The sequence below is a fragment of the Arvicola amphibius genome, chromosome 3 (assembly GCF_903992535.2).
Source record: "Arvicola amphibius chromosome 3, mArvAmp1.2, whole genome shotgun sequence".
NCBI classification, from domain to species: domain Eukaryota; kingdom Metazoa; phylum Chordata; class Mammalia; order Rodentia; family Cricetidae; genus Arvicola; species Arvicola amphibius.
The window spans coordinates 122,505,799-122,524,673 of NC_052049.1; the positions used below are offsets into that span (position 1 = coordinate 122,505,799).

The 18,875-nt window shown below is 39.7% G+C and overlaps 1 protein-coding gene across 4 annotated transcripts in view; it reads right to left on the minus strand.

Annotated features, from left to right (window-relative positions):
* The window catches only part of Dmxl2 (Dmx like 2), a 130,630-nt gene that overhangs the window by 58,446 nt on the left and 53,309 nt on the right, over nucleotides 1-18,875 (minus strand). For all 4 annotated transcript variants that reach the window (XM_038324524.2, XM_038324523.2, XM_038324522.2 and 1 more), the window contains exons 11-17: nucleotides 18,042-18,313; nucleotides 16,572-17,268; nucleotides 15,807-15,928; nucleotides 8,473-8,562; nucleotides 5,938-6,061; nucleotides 2,521-2,640; nucleotides 514-741 (exon numbers count right to left, since the gene is read on the minus strand). In XM_038324524.2, coding sequence (XP_038180452.1) covers nucleotides 514-741; nucleotides 2,521-2,640; nucleotides 5,938-6,061; nucleotides 8,473-8,562; nucleotides 15,807-15,928; nucleotides 16,572-17,268; nucleotides 18,042-18,313 — 1,653 coding nt within the window. The remainder of the gene's footprint in view (nucleotides 1-513; nucleotides 742-2,520; nucleotides 2,641-5,937; nucleotides 6,062-8,472; nucleotides 8,563-15,806; nucleotides 15,929-16,571; nucleotides 17,269-18,041; nucleotides 18,314-18,875) is intronic.

The following is an 18,875-nucleotide window of genomic DNA, read 5'->3' on the forward strand; positions in this document are numbered from 1 at the left end:
TCTGATGCTTTTAAAGAAAAAGGTATTCCCAACACCCAGGAGGCTAAGACAGAAAGAGGCCAAAAGTTCAGGGCCAGCATGAGCTACATAATGATAGAGAGACAGAGAGACGAGAGAGACACACACACCCAGAGAGAGAGAGAGAGAGAGAGAGAGAGAGAGAGAGAGAGAGAGAGAGAGAGAGAGAGAGAGAAAGGCAGGAAGGAAGAAAGAAAGGCGGGGGAGGAGGGGAAATGCAGCTTCTTATAAATACTTCCACTTCTTAGGAGATAAATTCTAGACTCCTTGTTTGGTTTCTTCTAACCATTACCCACTCCTCCACATGAGCATGGTCAAGAGAGCCAAAAACCTGAATTTATCATTAAAAAAAATTATTAACAAAACATGCTTGTAAATGGTTAGATCACTAACCATTATAGTAACCACTGTAAGCGATAACTAAGTCAATGTCACTGTAGCACACATCAGAAGACAAGACTCTGAGCTACCACTGCTCAGTCCCAAGAACACTACCTGCTGAAGGTGTTGCTCTTATTACTTCGACAGCTTCCGGCAGGTCCAGAGGCTGACTGTATACCAGTCTGGAACTCAGAATGAGTTTACTAGCAGTTTGGAGATTGGCAATTGATGATGAGTGAGGCATGGAGCTCACACTCGGGGGCGTTTCTGGAGAAGAGTCCACCTTCTTCTGTCCAGGTACTGAGAGCAGGCTGTCAGATGAGATCCCTTCTGCAGCTTTGGCTGTCAAATACATTTGAGATGTTTCATCACACTATATACAAGGGAGGGTATTTTTCTTATTCTCTAAGAAATGCAGCTTTTTGGAAATACTTCCACTTCTTAGGAGACAATTCTAAGATTCCTTATGGGTTCCTTGAGAAGATATACTTTTAAACTACTTGGTTCTTTCTCATCATGACTAACTCCTTCATATGGGCATGTCAGGGGAGAACCACAACATATGAGATCTAAAACCTTAACTTACATACACAGCACAGCATTCCTAAGCCTTAAATACACTAAAGGCCTAGGAAATGCACTAACACACAAACTCTCATGTCTAATCCCAGAGACACTAATTATATCAACTTGGGACAGAGCTCAGTAATCTGTACTTTTAATAAGCAACCTAGTAAGCTAGTGAGATTGTTTAGTAGGTAAAGACACTTATTTCATGTTTATAAAACTGGTTAGCAATGTAATTATGAGAAATAATAGGATCTTTTTGACACTTCTTAGTACTTTGTACTAATTAGTTTAGATTCACCTTGACAAGGAAAAGACAAATGTCTGAGATGATGAGACAGCTACACTGAATCAAAGATTACACATAACATTATGCATTGAGATGTCACACGGCAATCCACAAAAATAGTTAAGTATCATATACAAGTTAAAAACAAAATTATGTAAAATACCTATTACCCACAGAGTCAGCCTAATATGGCAATCCATGCAATTCTTTATTTAATAATTAGCTCTTATAAAGTAGTATAAAAACAAAACAAACAAAAAACTACCCAATATAGTCTACAGAGTGAGCTTGTGGCTGGCCTAGGCTATATAATGAGATTGTGCCTTAAAAAACCAACAAACAGGGGCTGGAGAGATGGCTCAGTGGTTAAGAGCATTGCCTGCTCTTCCAAAGGCCCTGAGTTCAATTCCCAGCAACCACATGGTGGCTTACAACCATCTGTAAAGAGGTCTGGTGCCCTCTTCTGGCCTGCAGGCATACACACAGACAGATTATTGTATACATAATAAATAAATAAATATTTAAAAAAAAAAACCCAACAAACAAAAAGAAAACTGGCCTGGAACTATAGCTCAGTGATAAAGTCCTTGCCTAGCTAAAAGCTACTGAGTGCCAAATGACATCCCCCAAATTCATTTTTGCTTTATAATTAATCTAAATGTGTACAGTAAGGCATATGTGGAATAATTTATTGTACAAATTATTGTGTTTCTTAATGCTAACTTCAGGTGTTTAATTATATTTTGCCAAACAGCAACTGTTTCTCAAATGCTAAGTTGATACGTAGTTATCACAGAACAATGAGAGTCTACGAAATGTGCCAGCAGCGCTCACTTAAAGACATGGCATCACAAACAGGCAGTAAATACTCGATAAATGTTAACTAAAAATAACTCAGTCAACCTTTCTCTTTTTTATTTCCAGTGTGCCTAATGTGCCCACAAACTGGATTATTTTCAGGGTCAGTCAGTTTCTGAAGCTCAGCATGGTTGTATAGATCTTCTAAACATAACACTCAGGAGACTAAGGATTTTGGGCTGTGCTTTATCACAGCTCAGGCTATATCAAAAGATCCCACCCCCCCACAAACACATCAAAATAGTAATAATAATATAAAATAAAGCTTGGCAGAGATTCTTACTCTCATCATCAAAACAATTTATAGTTCATTGTTTCATCGACAAGAATCAGCTAATCTAAAGAATTTACTATAAGTGTTTTTATTTTACATCATCCTTGTATAAAACAGTAACATAATTACTTACCTAAACATGCTTGCACAGATTTAAGATGAAGGTGCCACATATGGAGAACAGAGTTATTATTACTGTCCTTCTCAATGACTACTAAAAAGAATTTTTCTGAAAACGGTGGTGGGCGATATCCTATTGTTCAAAGAGAAAGAGAATAATTAATGTTTTTCTGTAGGATCAGAAAAACATTTTTAAAGATAAAAAAGAACCTCTTGATATGCACAGAAGTTGAAAAGAATGCAAAATGTAATTTACTTGAATATTATTTGTCCTTTCAAAAACTCTTGCTGACTTAATTCCCACTGTATTAAGGTACTAAGAAGGTAGAAACATCTGACTGTAGTTTTCAGAAGTGGAGCCCTTAGAAGGTGGTAGGATTGGATAAGGATGTCAGGATGAAGTCACTATGGTTGTATAATGTGGCTTTCTAAGAGACAGAGAGAAGAGGTTTGTTCCCTGTCTTTTCCTATGTGATATTCTGAGCTGGCCCTAGGACTCTGCTACCATCAGATACAGTCTTTCAACCTCAGACCAAAATCACAGCTAAAATCTTTCTATCGTTTATACCAGTTACAGCACTAGACTACTGAAGTACATTAGAAAATGGACTCATACAGGAAGAATTCATTTTAAAGATGATTTTCATTTTTAATATAATTTTTGTGTCAAAAGCTACAGAGCTATCAAAACTAATTGGGCTCTATCAAGTGTACACAAAGAGGTCAGTGATGTGGCTCAATGGGTAAACAAGTTTGTCACACAGCCTGAGTTCAATTCCCAGAACCCACGAAAAGGCAGAGAGAAACTGCCTCCACAAAGTCGTACCCTTCCAGATGCACAGTAAAAACTCTCACATACATACACAATAATAAATAAAACTTCAATTTAATAAACACATAAAGGCCAACACAAAAGGAATCCAAAGATGGGCCATTAATCAGGCATTGAAAATTAAACGTGAGGGTCAGTGAAATGGGTCAGGGGTAAAGGAGCTTGCTGCCAAGCCTGAATATCTGAGTTTAATCATCAGAACCAAGTTGTCCTCTGACCTCACATGCACACACATACAAAGACAGACAGACAGACAGACAGACAGACAGAGAGACAGACAGAGACAGATAGAAAGATAGATGATAGAAAAATTTTTATCCTGTTGTGTTGCTTTTTTTACATGAAATAACATTTTAAAAATTTTGTAATTTGAGAGGGCAGCAGTGGTAAAGGAAGGCACAGAGAACAAACAGAATTTCACATATGGGTACATTTTTCCTGTTCACAGCTGTGTTCCTTGGAAGTGAAAAGGAGACCTACATTGAACAATATAAACTTTCTTTTAAAATGAAAATTTTGGGGCGGTGGGGGTGGTGGTGGTGGCTCAGTTGGTAAATGTTTGCCAGGTAAGTATGAGTACCTGAATTTAGTCCCCAGCCATTCATGTGCACAAGAATATGTGAACCTACTTTGTATATAGATTCAAACAAAACACAAACAAAAATAACAGTATTTTAGCCAGGCGGTGGTGGTGCATGCCTTTAGTCCCAGCACTCGGAAGGCAGAGGCAGGCAGATCTCTGTGAGTTCAAGGCCGGCCTGATTTACAGAGTGAGTTCCAGGACAGCCCAAGATATACAGAGAAGTCCTGTTTCAAAAAAACAAACAAAAACAACCGGTATTTTAGGCAAATAGCAAAAAAACATTTATTATGATTCTGAAGATTTTTATTTCACTAGTTTGATAATGTAAGCAAAAATATCACCTTTAGAAATGCAGTAGGGGGCTGTAGAGATGGTTAAGAGCTCTGACTACTATGCCTGATAGTTTTATGTCAACTTGACACCGGCTGGAGTCATCAGAGAAGGGAACCTCAGTTGAAATAATGTCTCCATAAGATCCAGCTGTTGGAGTCAGACAGTGGTGATACTCACCTTTCATCTCAGCACTTGGGAGGCAGAGGCAGGCGGATCTCTGTGAGTTAGAGGCCAACCTAGTCTCCAGGATAGCTAGGGCTGTTACACAGAGAAACCCTGTCTTGAAAACTAAAAGATCCAGCTGGTGGGTATTTTCTTAATGGCTCCACTCCTGGCCTGGTGGTTGGTTCCATTCCTGGCCTGGTCGTCCTGGGTCCTATAAAAAAGCAGGCTGAGCAAGCCATGAGGGACAAGCCAATATGCAGGAAACCTCGGTGGCCTCTGCACCAGCTCCTGTCTCCAGGTTCCTGCCCTGCTGGAGTTCCTGTCCTGACTTCTTTTGGTAATGAACTTTCATGTGGAAGTGTAAGTCAAATAAACTCTTTCCTCCCCAACTTGCTTTTGGTCATGATGTTTCATCAAAGTAACAGAAACCCTAGCTGTAACAGCTGCCTTTCCAGAAGAGCCAGGTTCAGTTATCAGCACCCACATGGCAGCTCACAGCTACCCTTAACTCCATCCAGTCCCTGGGGAGCCGATGCTCTCTTCTCACCTACAGAGGCACTAGGCACACACTGGGTACACAGACATACATACAGGCAAAACACCCATATACATAAAATAAAGTATTTTTATTTCTTAAGGGCACGCCTTTAATCCCAGCACTCGGGAGGCAGAGGCAGGTGGATCTCTGAGTTCGAGGCCAGCCTGGTCTACAAGAGCTAGTTCCAGGACAGACTCTAGAAACTACAGGGAAACCCTGTCTCGAAAAAAACCAAAAAAAGAGAAAAAGCTAGAAAAACAAAAATAAGAGGAAGGGATGAGAAAAATATGCATGTGGAAAGTCTTTAGGAAAACAGTTATATAACTTGTAGAAAAACCAAAGAGAAACTTTATACACAAAAGAGAAAAACTTCAAGAAGCTAAATTAAAGAAAAAAATAAAAATTTTTGCCTAATTTGACAGAGGCATAAGAAATAAATCAAAGAGGGATAAGTGTTTGGAAACCCTTGGTAAACTAAAATGGCACTCACTGTAGAGAATGAATCCTTAGAGCAGCACATGCCTTTTCATTTTAATATAGCAGGACTGCTATAAATACAAAATCCTAATTTCTAAAAGAAATACTTCATGTTAAATTCTGAAGTTGAAACTAAACATTATACTGTCTGTTTTCTAAAGATCTTATAGAAAACCTACTTTCTTTCCAAAACAGGGGGGCACTGGGAACCAAAGGTGGGCTTTCTGGAAGAGCAGCAAATGCTCTTAACCACTGAGCCATCTCTCCAGCCCTGACACCCAGGCAGCTTTGACAGATGACTGCTGGACATGCCCAAGCTTGAGTGATCACTTTAGAACCCCACACATGATGAAATCTGGGAGTTTTTTAATGATCAAAATAAGCAAACTCACTTTTCCTTCCAGAGGAGAAACCACTGTTTATTTCAGGCAGTTCTGGAATGGCAGTAAGTCAATCCACTTCATCAGCTAAAAACAAGCCCCACCTACCCTCAAAATCATACCTTGTGACGGCTGAAAAAATATTTCTGTTTCCTTCTCCTTTTTCTCCATATCTTCTTTATGTGGTTTATATCCAATAATAAAGTCTTCTTGAAACACATGCAGTAGCTGTGTATTTGTGCCACACTACAAAGGAGAAAAGTGAAGCTTTCATCTTTGAAATTCCTTCTTTCCTATTCCCCACCTTCCCCAACTAATATACAAAACACAAATCTCTATATAAAGTCTATTCTTAATTTAACTAGAAAGAAAACAGTAGGGAGAAAGTGAAGACGTTCTTGAATTAAGAAAAAAAGTACTTTCAAAGATAGCACAGCCAGTTGCAAAACACAGTATCAGATAAGGGTCTCAAACAAAAACAAACACTGGCCCTAGAAAGCTCACTCAGAGCTTAAGACCCAGGCTCACGTCATGTGGTTCTCAACTGTGACCCCAGCTCCAGGAGACCAAAACCCCCCAGTCTCCTTGGGCACCAACACTCATGTGTACATCATACCCAGAATCTGATACACATGCCTACACATAATTAAAAATAGTAAGAATAAATCTTTAAAAAAATACTCAAAAAATACAAATGTAGTTAAATGACGTAAACCACTCCTAGCCCTGAGAACTATCTCACTAGACTAAAAAACCAACAGATTTTCCAAGTCTACCTGAGAGCTCCACCAACAAACACTTAACGCCTGAGAAAAGCTCTCAGAGCACGCCTGTAGACCAGGGGATTGTGTGTGGGGATTGTGAGAGAACCTGTTTAAAGTAGATGACAACCTTTGCAGAATACATTTACATGAGAGTGTAGAGGGTCAAGAGAAGGACCTATGAAATGCACCACTGGAGATATGTTGCATGGCCATGTTTCCAGACCACACAGAGAACAAAAGCAATCACAGACAGCCACCTAGAACTACCTAGTAAACTGAAATTCAAGGAAAAGGTACAAGCAAGGGAATACAATGGAAGAGTGCCGAGACCATCGATGACAACCTCACAGAAAGTAGTTCTGATTAGCTTGGCACTGAATGAACACAGAATAATCTTAAAATTTTGGGCAATTTTCATTTCTTACACAGAATGAAATAGGACTATAATATTAGGTTAAGCCATAAAAAGTCTATCAAAGATCAGAGCATTTTTAACATCTCTCCAAGTAAAAAGTATAAAATCTCTTTATAACATAAGGTCATCTTCCTAAGAGAAAAGGAACAAATGAAGGGTAATCCTTCATGAGTACAAAACTAAAGAACAGACAAGTTGTGGCAATGCACTTGGAGGTTGAGGCAGTGGTGAGTTCCAGTCAGCTGCCACAAAAACAAACAAAACAATCAGGGACGGAAAGAGGGGAAAAAAGATTAAGTCAGGGAGGAGGGAACTGAGACAAATAGTGATAGATAAGAGAAAATGAGGGAGGGGAAGACAAGGCCATCAGAGAACACACTGGAACAAACCTACAAGGAGTTTTAGACACTGAGATTTACAAACCGTTCACTTGTCAGTGGCTGGACTTTACCACCCTGTGCTACTGAAAATCAGAAGCAGATGGGAAACAAATCTGGTGTATATGTAAAGTCAAGGGAACACTAGGTGAGAGTGGACCACACCAATATCCCATGGTGCAGAGAGTAAAGGGGCCCAAGTTGGGAAATGCACTCTTCTAGATCTCTCTAGAGCAGAAAAAGGAAATAACAGTTGAACTTAATGCATAATAATGCAGCTTGAGAAAAGAGAATTACAATTTCCTTGGAGGCCTCATTAGTAACTTGAGTCTGGCAGCCCCATTTCTGCTACTAAAGCTGATATGATAATTTCTCCATATAAGTAGAAGTATCTTCATTTCCCATAAAAATGCAAGCACTGTGAAAAAATTATAAGTAGCTCTATACTTGTCTTATTTTTCATTTTGTTTTGTTTTAAAGATGTGGTTACTTCCTCAAAGCAATTTTTTTAATGGCTGTGTAACTCTTTCAGTCCAGAAGCATAGCCCAGAAGAAAAAAAAAAATATTATAAAGATAAATGGACTTTTCCCATTGGTCCTCTTCCCCCAGGTAGGAGCTAGAGAGGAAACCTGACTACACAAAGGGCAGGGCTGTGAATAGAAACACTAAGCTGAGGCTACTTTCATCTGCATTTTAATGGATCTCATAAAAATGCCCAATCTGAGCCCCAAGCAAGTAAATGCTGTGTATTCCCTACTGAGCTAAAATGGAAGCTAGAAGGAGGGACCACAACTGGAGACTCTGCGCAGCTGCACTATATTGTCACTTAGGACATGCACACGGGGTTATAGTTTCCCTGACTAAATCAAACTTCCTTAAAATAAGAGAAAAAGACACAGATAAAGTCAATTAGAGGGCAGAAACTCCTAAATCATTAGTTGTTAGTCACACACACACACACACAACCACACTTTAAGATTCATTAGACAATGGATATTTTACCAAATGAGAATCATCCTAAAATATATACATAGAAAACACTGTGGAATAAAGAGAATCAAAGAGCACATAACATCACCAATTTGAAAGCATGTTTTTACTTGGTCAGTTATTGCATCAAGTTCAATAATGCAGCCAGGTCGGGCAGTAGACTGTTGGCTCACAATGTTAAACACTTCTCCAATAAGTTTCTGTAAACAACAAATGAAAATGTCAATGATCAGCAAAATTGCCACTCTGTCCTTAGGAGACAGCATCACAGACGCTAAGCCCCCCCCCCCCCCATTAGTCACTGATTGACAATGACAATATAGCCAGAGAAATACAACTTTCCATTTTCATTTCTGTTTTTAAAATTAAGAAGTTAGAAAAACTGGTGATATTTATGTAAGTAACTTCAAAGCAGCTAGATATTTCAATGTCGTCATCAGACAAAAGACCAGCCCAAAGCCTGAGTGTGTGGTGTACAGATGTTTGGTGCCATCTGAAAAGACAACTCTTCAAATGAAATATAGGAATCATGACTGACATTGTCTCTTTAGAGGACAATGTTTGAATTAAAACATGAAGCTAAGTTCTGAATTTCTTAAAACTTCCCAAACTTCATACTGGAAGGAGTCTCTGCAAAACCTGCACCAAGAAGCCATCTCTTTTAAATAAAAACCTTTTAATAACTTAACTAAATGTCTAATGTCCATCTCCAATGTCTCTCCCTGCCATAATGAAGTTTAGATCCCAGTTTAGCCTAAGGTCAGTTCCAAGAGGAAACAGCATCCACACTAGACTTGTGGGATCTTTCCAGTTTGTATCAGCAGAATTCCAGAAAACATGTATTGGGATAGATTCTGGGGTTAAATCACAAAAGACAAAATAAGTGGTTGAATATGGCTGAACTTATTGATAAGTACATTCACCCAAAGTCAGGATTTAAAGTCTTAGCTAAAAAACCCATGCAAATGGTTTTGACATTCTTCTGGGTTATTTACTGAAATCTGAACTCAGCTATGGCCTACAATCTGTAAGGCTAAAATTCCAGGACTCCTCTTGCACAGCAAAGACTGTTACTCAGAGAGCATCAACAGACCAATAGCAGCAATAAGAAAGCACTTTAAAGTGCACTGTGCATCTACACTTCAACAGTCTCTCCAGATCCATGTGTACACAAAAGTTTAAGAAGTGCTGCTGCTATAAGTTGGGTGTCCTGATTAGATTTTTGACAAGTTGACACAAGCTAGAGTTATTTAGGAAGAAGAACCACAATTGAGATAATGGCTCCATCAGATTGGCCTTTAGACAAGTCTGTAGGGTATTTTCTTGATTAATGATTAATGTGAAAGGGCCCAGCACTATGGGGGCAGTGCCACCCCTAGGCAGATGGTCCTGGGTTATATAAGGAAATGCAAATCAAAACAACGCTGAGATACCATCTTACACCTGTCAGAATGGCTAAAATCAAAAACACCAATGATAGCCTTTGCTGGAGAGGATGTGGAGTAAGGGGTACACTCATCCATTGCTGGTGGGAATGCAAACTTGTGCAACCGCTTTGGAAAGCAGTGTGGAGGTTTCTCAGGAAATTTGGGATCAACCTACCCTAGGACCCAGCAATCCCACTCTTGGGAATTTACCCAAGAGATGCCCAATCATATTACAAAAGCATCTGTTCAACTATGTTTATAGCAGCATTATTTGTAATAGCCAGATCCTGGAAACAACCTAGATGCCCTTCAGTGGAAGAATGGATGAAGAAAGTGTGGAATATATACATATTAGAGTACTACTCGGCGATAAAAAACAATGACATCTTGAATTTTGCATGCAAATGGATGGAAATAGAAAACACCATCCTGAGCGAGGTAACCCAGGCCCAAAAAGAGGAACATGGGATGTACTCACTCATAATTGGTTTCTAGCCATAAATAAAGGACATCGAGCCTATAATTCGTAAAAATTCCTAGAGAAGCTATATAAGAAGGTGAACCCAAAGAAAAACATATAGTTATCCTCCTGGTTATTGGAAGTAGACAAGATTGCCGGACAAAAAATGGGAACATGGGGGTGGGGTGGGATGGGGGGATGGGGGGATGGGGAGAGAAAAGGGTGAAGTGGAGGATGGGAAGAGCTTGGGGAAATAGGATGGTTGGGGTATAGGAAGGGTGGATAGAGGAATAAGGAATTATATATCTTAGTTAAGGGAGCCATTCTAGGGTTGGCAGAGACTTGACTCTAGAGGGGTTCCCAGGTGTCCAGGAAGACGACCCCAGCTAGTTCCTAGGGCAGCTGAGGAGAGGGTGCCAGAAATGTCCAGATCCTATTGTCATACTCATGAATATCTTGCATATCACCATAGAACCTTCACCTGGCACTGGATGGAGAAAATGACAGAGCCCCACATAGGAGCACCAGACTGAGCTCTCAAGGTCCTGATGAGGAGCAAAAGGAGGGAGATCATGAGCAAGGAAGCCAGGACCGCGAGGAGTGCTTTTACCCATTGAGACGGTGGAACAGATCTAACGGGAGACCACCAAGTCCAGTCGGAATGGGACTGATGGAACAGGGGACCAAACCGGACTCTCTGAATGTGGCTGACGGTGGAGGAGGACTGAGAAACCAAGGACAATGGCAATGAAGATGAACTCTACAGCATGGACGGGCTCACTGTGAGCCTTGTCAGTTTGGTTGCTCACCTTCCTGGACTTAGGGGGAGCTGGGAGGACCTTGGACTTAACATAGTGAAGGGAACCCTGATGGCTCTTTGTCTTTGGAGAGGGGTGGAGTGGGGGTATGGGTGGAAGGGAGGGGAGGGAAGGGGGAGGAGATGGAAATCTTGAATAAAAAATGAGGAAAAAAAAAGATAAAAAAAAAAAAAAGAAAGGCAGGCTAAGTGAGCCATCAGGAATAAGTCAGTAAGCTTCATTACTCCATGGCTGTACTTCACTTAATGCCTCCAGGTTCCTGTCTTCAGTTCCTGCCCTAACTTCCCTCAGTGATGAAATGTGACCTAAGACCTGTAAAATGAAATAAATGCTTGCTTTCTCAAGTAACTTTTGGTCACAAGCAATAGGAACTCTAACTAAGACACAGGGCATAGTGGGGTAAGACTCTAATTCCAACACTCAAGATGCAACCTAGGCTGCATAGTGAGTTCCAGTTCAGAGCTGAGGTATATCTCAATGGTAGAGTGCTTACCAAGCAAGCAAAAGACTCTGGGTTTCATTCTCAGCAACACGAGAGGAGAGAGGAGAGAGGAGAGAGGAGAGAGGAGAGAGGAGAGAGGAGAGAGGAGAGAGGAGGAGAGAGGAGAGAGAGGAGAGGAGGAGAGAGAGAGAGAGAGAGAGAGAGAGAGAGAGAGAGAGAGAGAGAGAGAGAGAGAGAGAGAGAGAGAGAGAGAGAGAGAGAGAGAGAGAGAATTAATGGTTCTCAGTCTTGGCTGCACACTGACTCCTCACTCAATCACTGATGGTTAGGTTCCACTCACAGAGACTTATCTGCTGGCCTAGGGGACAATCTGATCATGAGTCATTCTATAAGCTCCTTGAGGATTTCCAACACGTGGCCAAGACTCTCACATGAACAAATATAAATTCCAGCCAATGGTTTGTCTTCCCTGCTCAAAATTCTCTACCAACACAAAGAGGAAAGATACACATATGCACAGGTTCCAGCACTGAGAAGGGAGTGGACACAAGCCTCCATCCCTAACTCAGAAACTATATCCAAACAATAATTGCTCACAAAGGAAAAATTTGTTTTCTCCAATGAAGTTTTACAGGATATACAAACCACTTTCAAGGCAAGGCCCTATGCCCAGCAGTAAAGGGGGCAACACAAAACAAAATCAGTAATCCTTCTAGAAGGCTTTATCTCAGGGATTTTTTTTTTAACTTTGCGGTCCTCTGCACATACATCATGGTTTTCCAGTTTGTTTTAATGGAATTTCTGTGTGAATGTGTGTATCCCTACATCTATGTGTTTCTTGTGCTTTGTCTTTGACTCTTTTTTTTCTGTTGGTTTGTTTTGTCCTATTCTGATTTGTTTGTTCTAATTTTATCTAATTTTACTTTAATATTATTTGTCAGACGCCTGTTTGTGCTGTGGTAAGTGAAACAATCATGTGGATTTGGGTGAGTGGGGAAGTGGGGAAGGTCTGGGAGGAGTTAGGAGAGGGGAAAACATAATCAGAATACATTCTATTTAAAAAATCCATTTCAGTAATAAAATAAATAAATAAATTTTATAGAGTCAAAAAGTGGCAGCTTAGCCGGGCGGTGGTGGCGCACGCCTTTAATCCCAGCACTCGGGAGGCAGAGGCAGGCGGATCTCTGTGAGTTCGAGGCCAGCCTGGTCTACAAGTGCTAGGTCCAGGACAGGCTCTAAAAAAGCTGCAGAGAAACCCTGTCTTGAAAAACCAAAAAAAAAAAAAAGAAAGAAAGAAAGAAAGAAAAAAAAAGTGGCAGCTTGTTATAAACCAGCTATATTCACATAATGAAACCTTTCTTAAATGTTTAGCATAAACAAGGTGTGATGACACATGCATATAATTCTGGCACCTTGGGTGGTGTATAGACAAGAGCAGCAATAGGTATGTGACAACTGTCTCAAAAAAATTTTTGTCAGTTTAAAATTTTAAAATAAAAGTACTTCAGTTACTTTTCACACCCTCATTTTAACAGTGCAATTAGTCTCCCATGATAGTCAAGATAATAGGCCCCCTTCCTTCAAGACAGCTACATAATTCCTCTCTGCCAACAAGTTATTATATGGAAAGACTTCGGCAGACCCAAACAGCTTCAAAATGCAGGATGTAGATGACTGTAATCTCTAGGTCTTCACTGAGGGAGGCAGGAGAGGCAGATTTTGAGAAGGAGATGTAACAGAGGGGACAACTCAGACTGACAGACTTGCAAGATGGAAATAAGAGGTCGGGAGCCAGGAAACACAGATGACCTCTAAAAGCTCATAGAGGCCAGGAAAGGGGCTCTATTTGGAGTTTCCATAGGAAAGGGGCCATCCAACACTTGAGTCTCCTCAGCTCTAAAGTGTGAGTGATAGTGTTACCTTCCTGTTAGGGTTGTTGGAAAGATTAAATAGTAACTATATGTGAAACACTCAGAAGCAGGGCAGATACACAATGACCAGGAGATGAGAGCTTGCCATCACTATTTTTGAAGCTAGCAACATAACTCGCAGGCTCAATTTAGTCTTGTACACCACTGTTCAGGCATATATGTTTGTAGAAGAATGGGCAAATCAATAAATCCAAGGAGCTGCCTACATGAAAGCCAACTTAGTTTCAAATACTGTGATGGCCTTTTCTTGCCAGTTATTAAATGCTAGATGTACCTATTTATGTGGCTCCCAGACATATACCTTGAGGGCTGAAACTATTTCTATTCCTATTCATATATAATACAGTCCTCAATAGAAATATCCATATTCAGCCTAACTGGCCTCTGTGCTGGTGTGACACACTTCTAGTGCCATACTTCTAGCAGCCAGTTGCATAGCCCCTTAAATACCTACTCTTCTATCTTAAACTGTAGCTCTTTTATTAGCAATTTCTCCTTTGTTTTTTCGAGACAGTGTCTCTTGTGACTCAGGTTGTCCCAGAACTCTCTATATAACCAAGGATCGCCTGAACATCTTGATTCTCCGCCTCCACTGCCCAAGTGCTGGAATTACAAGCTTGTGCCACCAAACCTAGCTATTAGTAATTTCTCTTCTTCAATTAAATTAAAATTGTCTTAAAGGCAAGCATTGCAACTCTCTGTGTCCTCTCCACATCAAGAGGTACGCAGACACTCAAAAACAGCACTTCCTGTCCAAACTTGACTCACTTATTTACTTATTTATTTACTGGGGGAGGTTCCAGAGCATACTGCACTACATAAATGGAGATCAAAGGACAATTTGGGGGAGGTAGGTTCTCTCCTTCCACTTTGCTTTTGAGGCAAGGTCTCTGTTTTTGCTGTTGTGCTGTACATGCAAGCTTCTAGCTGATTCTCCTGTCTGCTTCCTATCTCACCACAGAAATGCTAGGATTCCAGATACGAGCCTCCACACGGAATCTGGGCTCTGGCTCAGGCTGCTGGGCTTACAGGGCTAGTCGTTTTTCTCACTGAGGTACTCCTCAGACCAGGATTTGTTATCCAACACCAGAAACATTTCAGAACAGGATTTCATAAAGAGATATGTCCTTATCAGTAAATAAAAAATTCAATGTTCAAATCTAAATATTAAGTAAGACATATGACTTCTAATCTCCTATATAGCTACTAAAATGAGGCACTTCTACCATTGAGAGATAATATATTCTAAACCACAGAATATGTTTGAGCAAGTCAGGCTTGGAAATACTCAAATTTTCTAATATAAGAAGTTAGGTAAAGGTGGCTTAAAACCTTTTTGGAGCAAAGCAAGACTTAAAATACCCAGACTAGGGCTGGAGAGATGGCTCAACAATTAAGAGCAATGGCTGCCCTTCCAGAGGACCCAAATTTGGTTCCCAGCACCCATATTTGATGGATCACAACTCTCTATAACTTCAGCTCCAGGGGATTGACACCCCCTGTGGGTATCTGCGCACACATGGCATACACATTGAATCATGAAAGTACCCATGAATACACATTTTAAAAAACTTTGTTAAAAAAAAAAAACTAGAAAATCAATCATTTTAAAAAAAACTGGTGTAGGAAGTCCTTCTGTCTTTGTGTTTTCATTGGTTAATAAAAAAACTGCTTTGGGCCCTGGATAGGGCAGAATTTAGGTGGGGGGGGGGGATTAAACGGAATGCTGGGAGGAGGAGAGAGAGATGCCATGGATCCATGGGAGACAGACACTGGGAATTTTACCCAGTAAGCCACTGCCACATGGTGATACACAGATTAATAAAAATGGGTTAAATTAAGATGTAAGAATTAGCCAATAAGAAACTAGAGCTAATGGGCCAAACAGTGATTTAATTAAAACAGTTTCTGTGAGGTTATTTCGGGGCTAAGCTAGCAGGACGGCCAGGACGAATAAGCAGGCCTTCCCTGCAACAGAAAACTAATGAGATATTTGTTTCTTTATATGTTAAATGTATTGGGGCACAGCATATCCATATAAGTTCTAATTTATATACCTTAGAAACCAGATAAAGATGTGTGTGTGTGTGTGTGTGTGTGTCATACACAGACAAAAACATCCCCATTCCCCAAACACTAGTAAACAATGGTTTTTGGTTTTAGTTTGTTTTTGAGACAGGGTTTCTCTGTGTAGTCCTGGCTGTCTTGGAACTCACTCTGTAAACTGGGCTTGGCCTCAAAACTCACAGAAATCTGCCTACCTCTGCCTCCTGAGTGCTGGGATTAAAGACATGCACCACAAACAATGGTTTTAGACAAACTAAAATGAGACTTAATAGCTTAGAAAAAGATTTGAAAATTCTTACTGAAGCCTCTGGGTCTGACAGTTCATCTAATAATTTTCGTGCATCTACCACTGCTTGATAGAGTCTCAGATTTTTGCCATCAGATGCAACAAAGCAAGCACTTGCAGAATTGCAGTATGTTCCTGAGGAAAAAAAAGAAAGTGTTTGAGTTATAGTGTATATTTTTATTATTGATTAAAGTATAAGAAACAAGTAATTACACTTTTCTTTCTAAGTATAACTATCATCTAGAATCATAATCAAAAGGATACAATTTATGGATATAAGCTTATTAACAAAATTTAAAAATATGAAAAGAAAACTTTAAAATTCTAAAGATAAGCCTATACCAACATTCTGACAACCTATTGAAAAATATCTAGGGGCTGGAGAGATGGTTCAGCAGTTAGGAGCACTAGCTATTCTGGAGGGTTGATTCCCACTACCAACACAGTGGCTCACAACTGTCTGTAACTCCAGTCCCAAGGCTCTAATACCCTTTTCTGGTTTTTCAGGGCACCATGATACACAGACTTACATGGAGGCAAAACAGTAATACATATAATTTTTTTAAAAAAACTTAACTATGACAAATACAAATCATTTTGTGAATCAGACATGGTGATATCAGCACATGGGAGGCAGAAGGATCTCAATGTCTGAGACCAACATTGTCTATAACACGTTGCAAACTATGATATTTCAAAATAATAAAGAAGAAGAAAGATTTTGCTCATAACAAATTTAAACTTTATTCATTTTACAATCAAATTAATAAACACTTACCAAGACAATAACTAGGAATAAGAGTTGGAAGCCATGCCACATTAGAGAAGGCTGAGGTATGTAAAGAGTTAATTCGAGCCAATTCTGACACTCCTCCAGTGTATGACAAAGGGCCTATGGGGTCTACACGCCACAGAATAAGTTCACTGTAGATTGCATTCGGGTCATGAAAGGTACGAGTTGCTGCATTTCTAAGAGGCTGTTTCGATGACTCCTTTGTATGTTTTACAGGATCTATTAATCTATTTACTTTACTGTCTGAGTCCCACTGACAGTCTGATTCAGGAGTCAGCAGAGCATTATGATGGGAGGATGTCAGCAACAGTGGTAAGACCGAGTGGCACGCCAAGTCATTGAGGTGGAACCGATGACCACAGTATCTGAATTTATGGGATACAGTCAGAACCGTAGTAAAGGCTGACTTGTCAGCAAAAGTGACTGCCCACTGATTCAGAGACCCATCTATGTGTTTAGAGACCATCATCACTGTGGGCGCTAAAATGTTCAGGTCTGTGCTGTGTAATCTAGAGTGTGGCTGTGGCCCATGAGAACTATCTACAGACATCGGCTCTTGGTATGGTGGAGTATGGTGTGGATCTTTTGTAGCTTTTACACAGGCATACATCATGATGTTTTTACTAAGAGAGTTTGCATCCCCAGAGGGAAATGCAACAGGAATCCGAGAGGAAAAAGAAACCTGTAAAACACAAACATATGATCCATTATAAGAAGTTTGCCATCTCTCAAAAATATCTTCTAAATACACTTTTATTTTCAGAATGCCAAATCCCAATTTCCTAGCAAAAGAATCAAGTTTAACCTCTGTATAGCTGAATTCCTTTCTTCTACTTATATACTAGATAGATCACTATTCACAGGCCAATACAAGATGAAAAATAAAGTTTCAAATACATTGCTTATAGCTTATGTATCAAAATAACCATATCATGTATTTAAGTTATAATAAAGCTAAGAAAGAGAATGCATTAAAAACAGCTTAATTTGGCTTATAAAACTGAAGATGAGCACATGCCTTTAATGCCAGCACTTGGAAGGTAAAGAAAGGAAGATCATGAACTAAAGGTCATACTCAGCTATATAGCTAGTTCAAGACGAGTCTGGTTACATGAAACCCTGTCTCGAGAGAGACAGAGAGACAGAGACAGAGGCAGAGAGACAGAAAGAAACTCGAAACCTCATTTTCAAAGCAGTTTCCTTAGAAATACTAAAAAGTATTTCTCAGAAAGTATGAATAGTAATTCAAATACTCAATGATTCAAAAAAAAAGAAAAATTCATTTTCTTTGAGTTAACTAAATGTGTAAAATTCATAGTACTGATCCTCTTTGAAAACAAGAATATGTATTTTCTGTTTTAAAAATTATTAAATTTTTTAGTAATTCTGAAAAATCTGTGAAGTCTATATAGCATCGTGCTATTTTAAAAATGTATTTTCATCAAGGAAATATACCTGGACTTGTCTAAATATTCCAGGGTTATATTCATCCAAGTACTTCACGTGCCATACTAGAAAGGTTCCATCTACAGGGTGTATGGTGAATAGCATGTCAGGGTTCTTATTCCACTCCGTCAGCAGTGTCTCAATCTTCCGGTCGAGGAGCACTGTAGGCAGTGGTATTGGGATGCTAGGCCCTGGGTGGGCTCTAGGACTTCCCTCTCTTTCTCCATCTTCATGCTCTGACGATCCTGTACCTGCCTCAGATTCTCTATCCAGAGATAATTCTAAATCAGAAAATATATCTGTCAGAATATAAACTAAATAATACTATAAAAATTCATTTAGAAACTCAAAATTATAAAGTACCTTTCCAATTTGTGGTCAGGAAAAGTATTTTCTTGTCTGAATTGAAATTACTATATTATTTTTAGATAAATGAAAATTTCATCATATTTTCATTGTTAAAATTAGCAAACCGTATTTCTCATAAAACAATATGGCTTCTAAAGTACTACATTAGTCAAGGAAATAAAACAAAATATATATACAGAGTTTGCCTGGCATGGAAGCACAAGCTTATAACCCAACCTACTCAGGAGGCTGAGGCAGAAGGAGCTCGAGCTCAGGGCCAGTCTGGCAATGTAGGCATGCTGTGTCCCACAATCACCTGAAACGGGCGAGTGAGTAGCTCTTAGAGAACTTGCCTAGCCTGCATGGGGCCCTGGGTTTAAGTCCACATTATAAACAAAACAACAGCTAGAGTCAGGAAAAGCACGGGGCCTAATCTGAGAGACAACCAGTACTAAAAACAAGAAAGAAGGGAGAATTCAAAATTAGAGAGATACC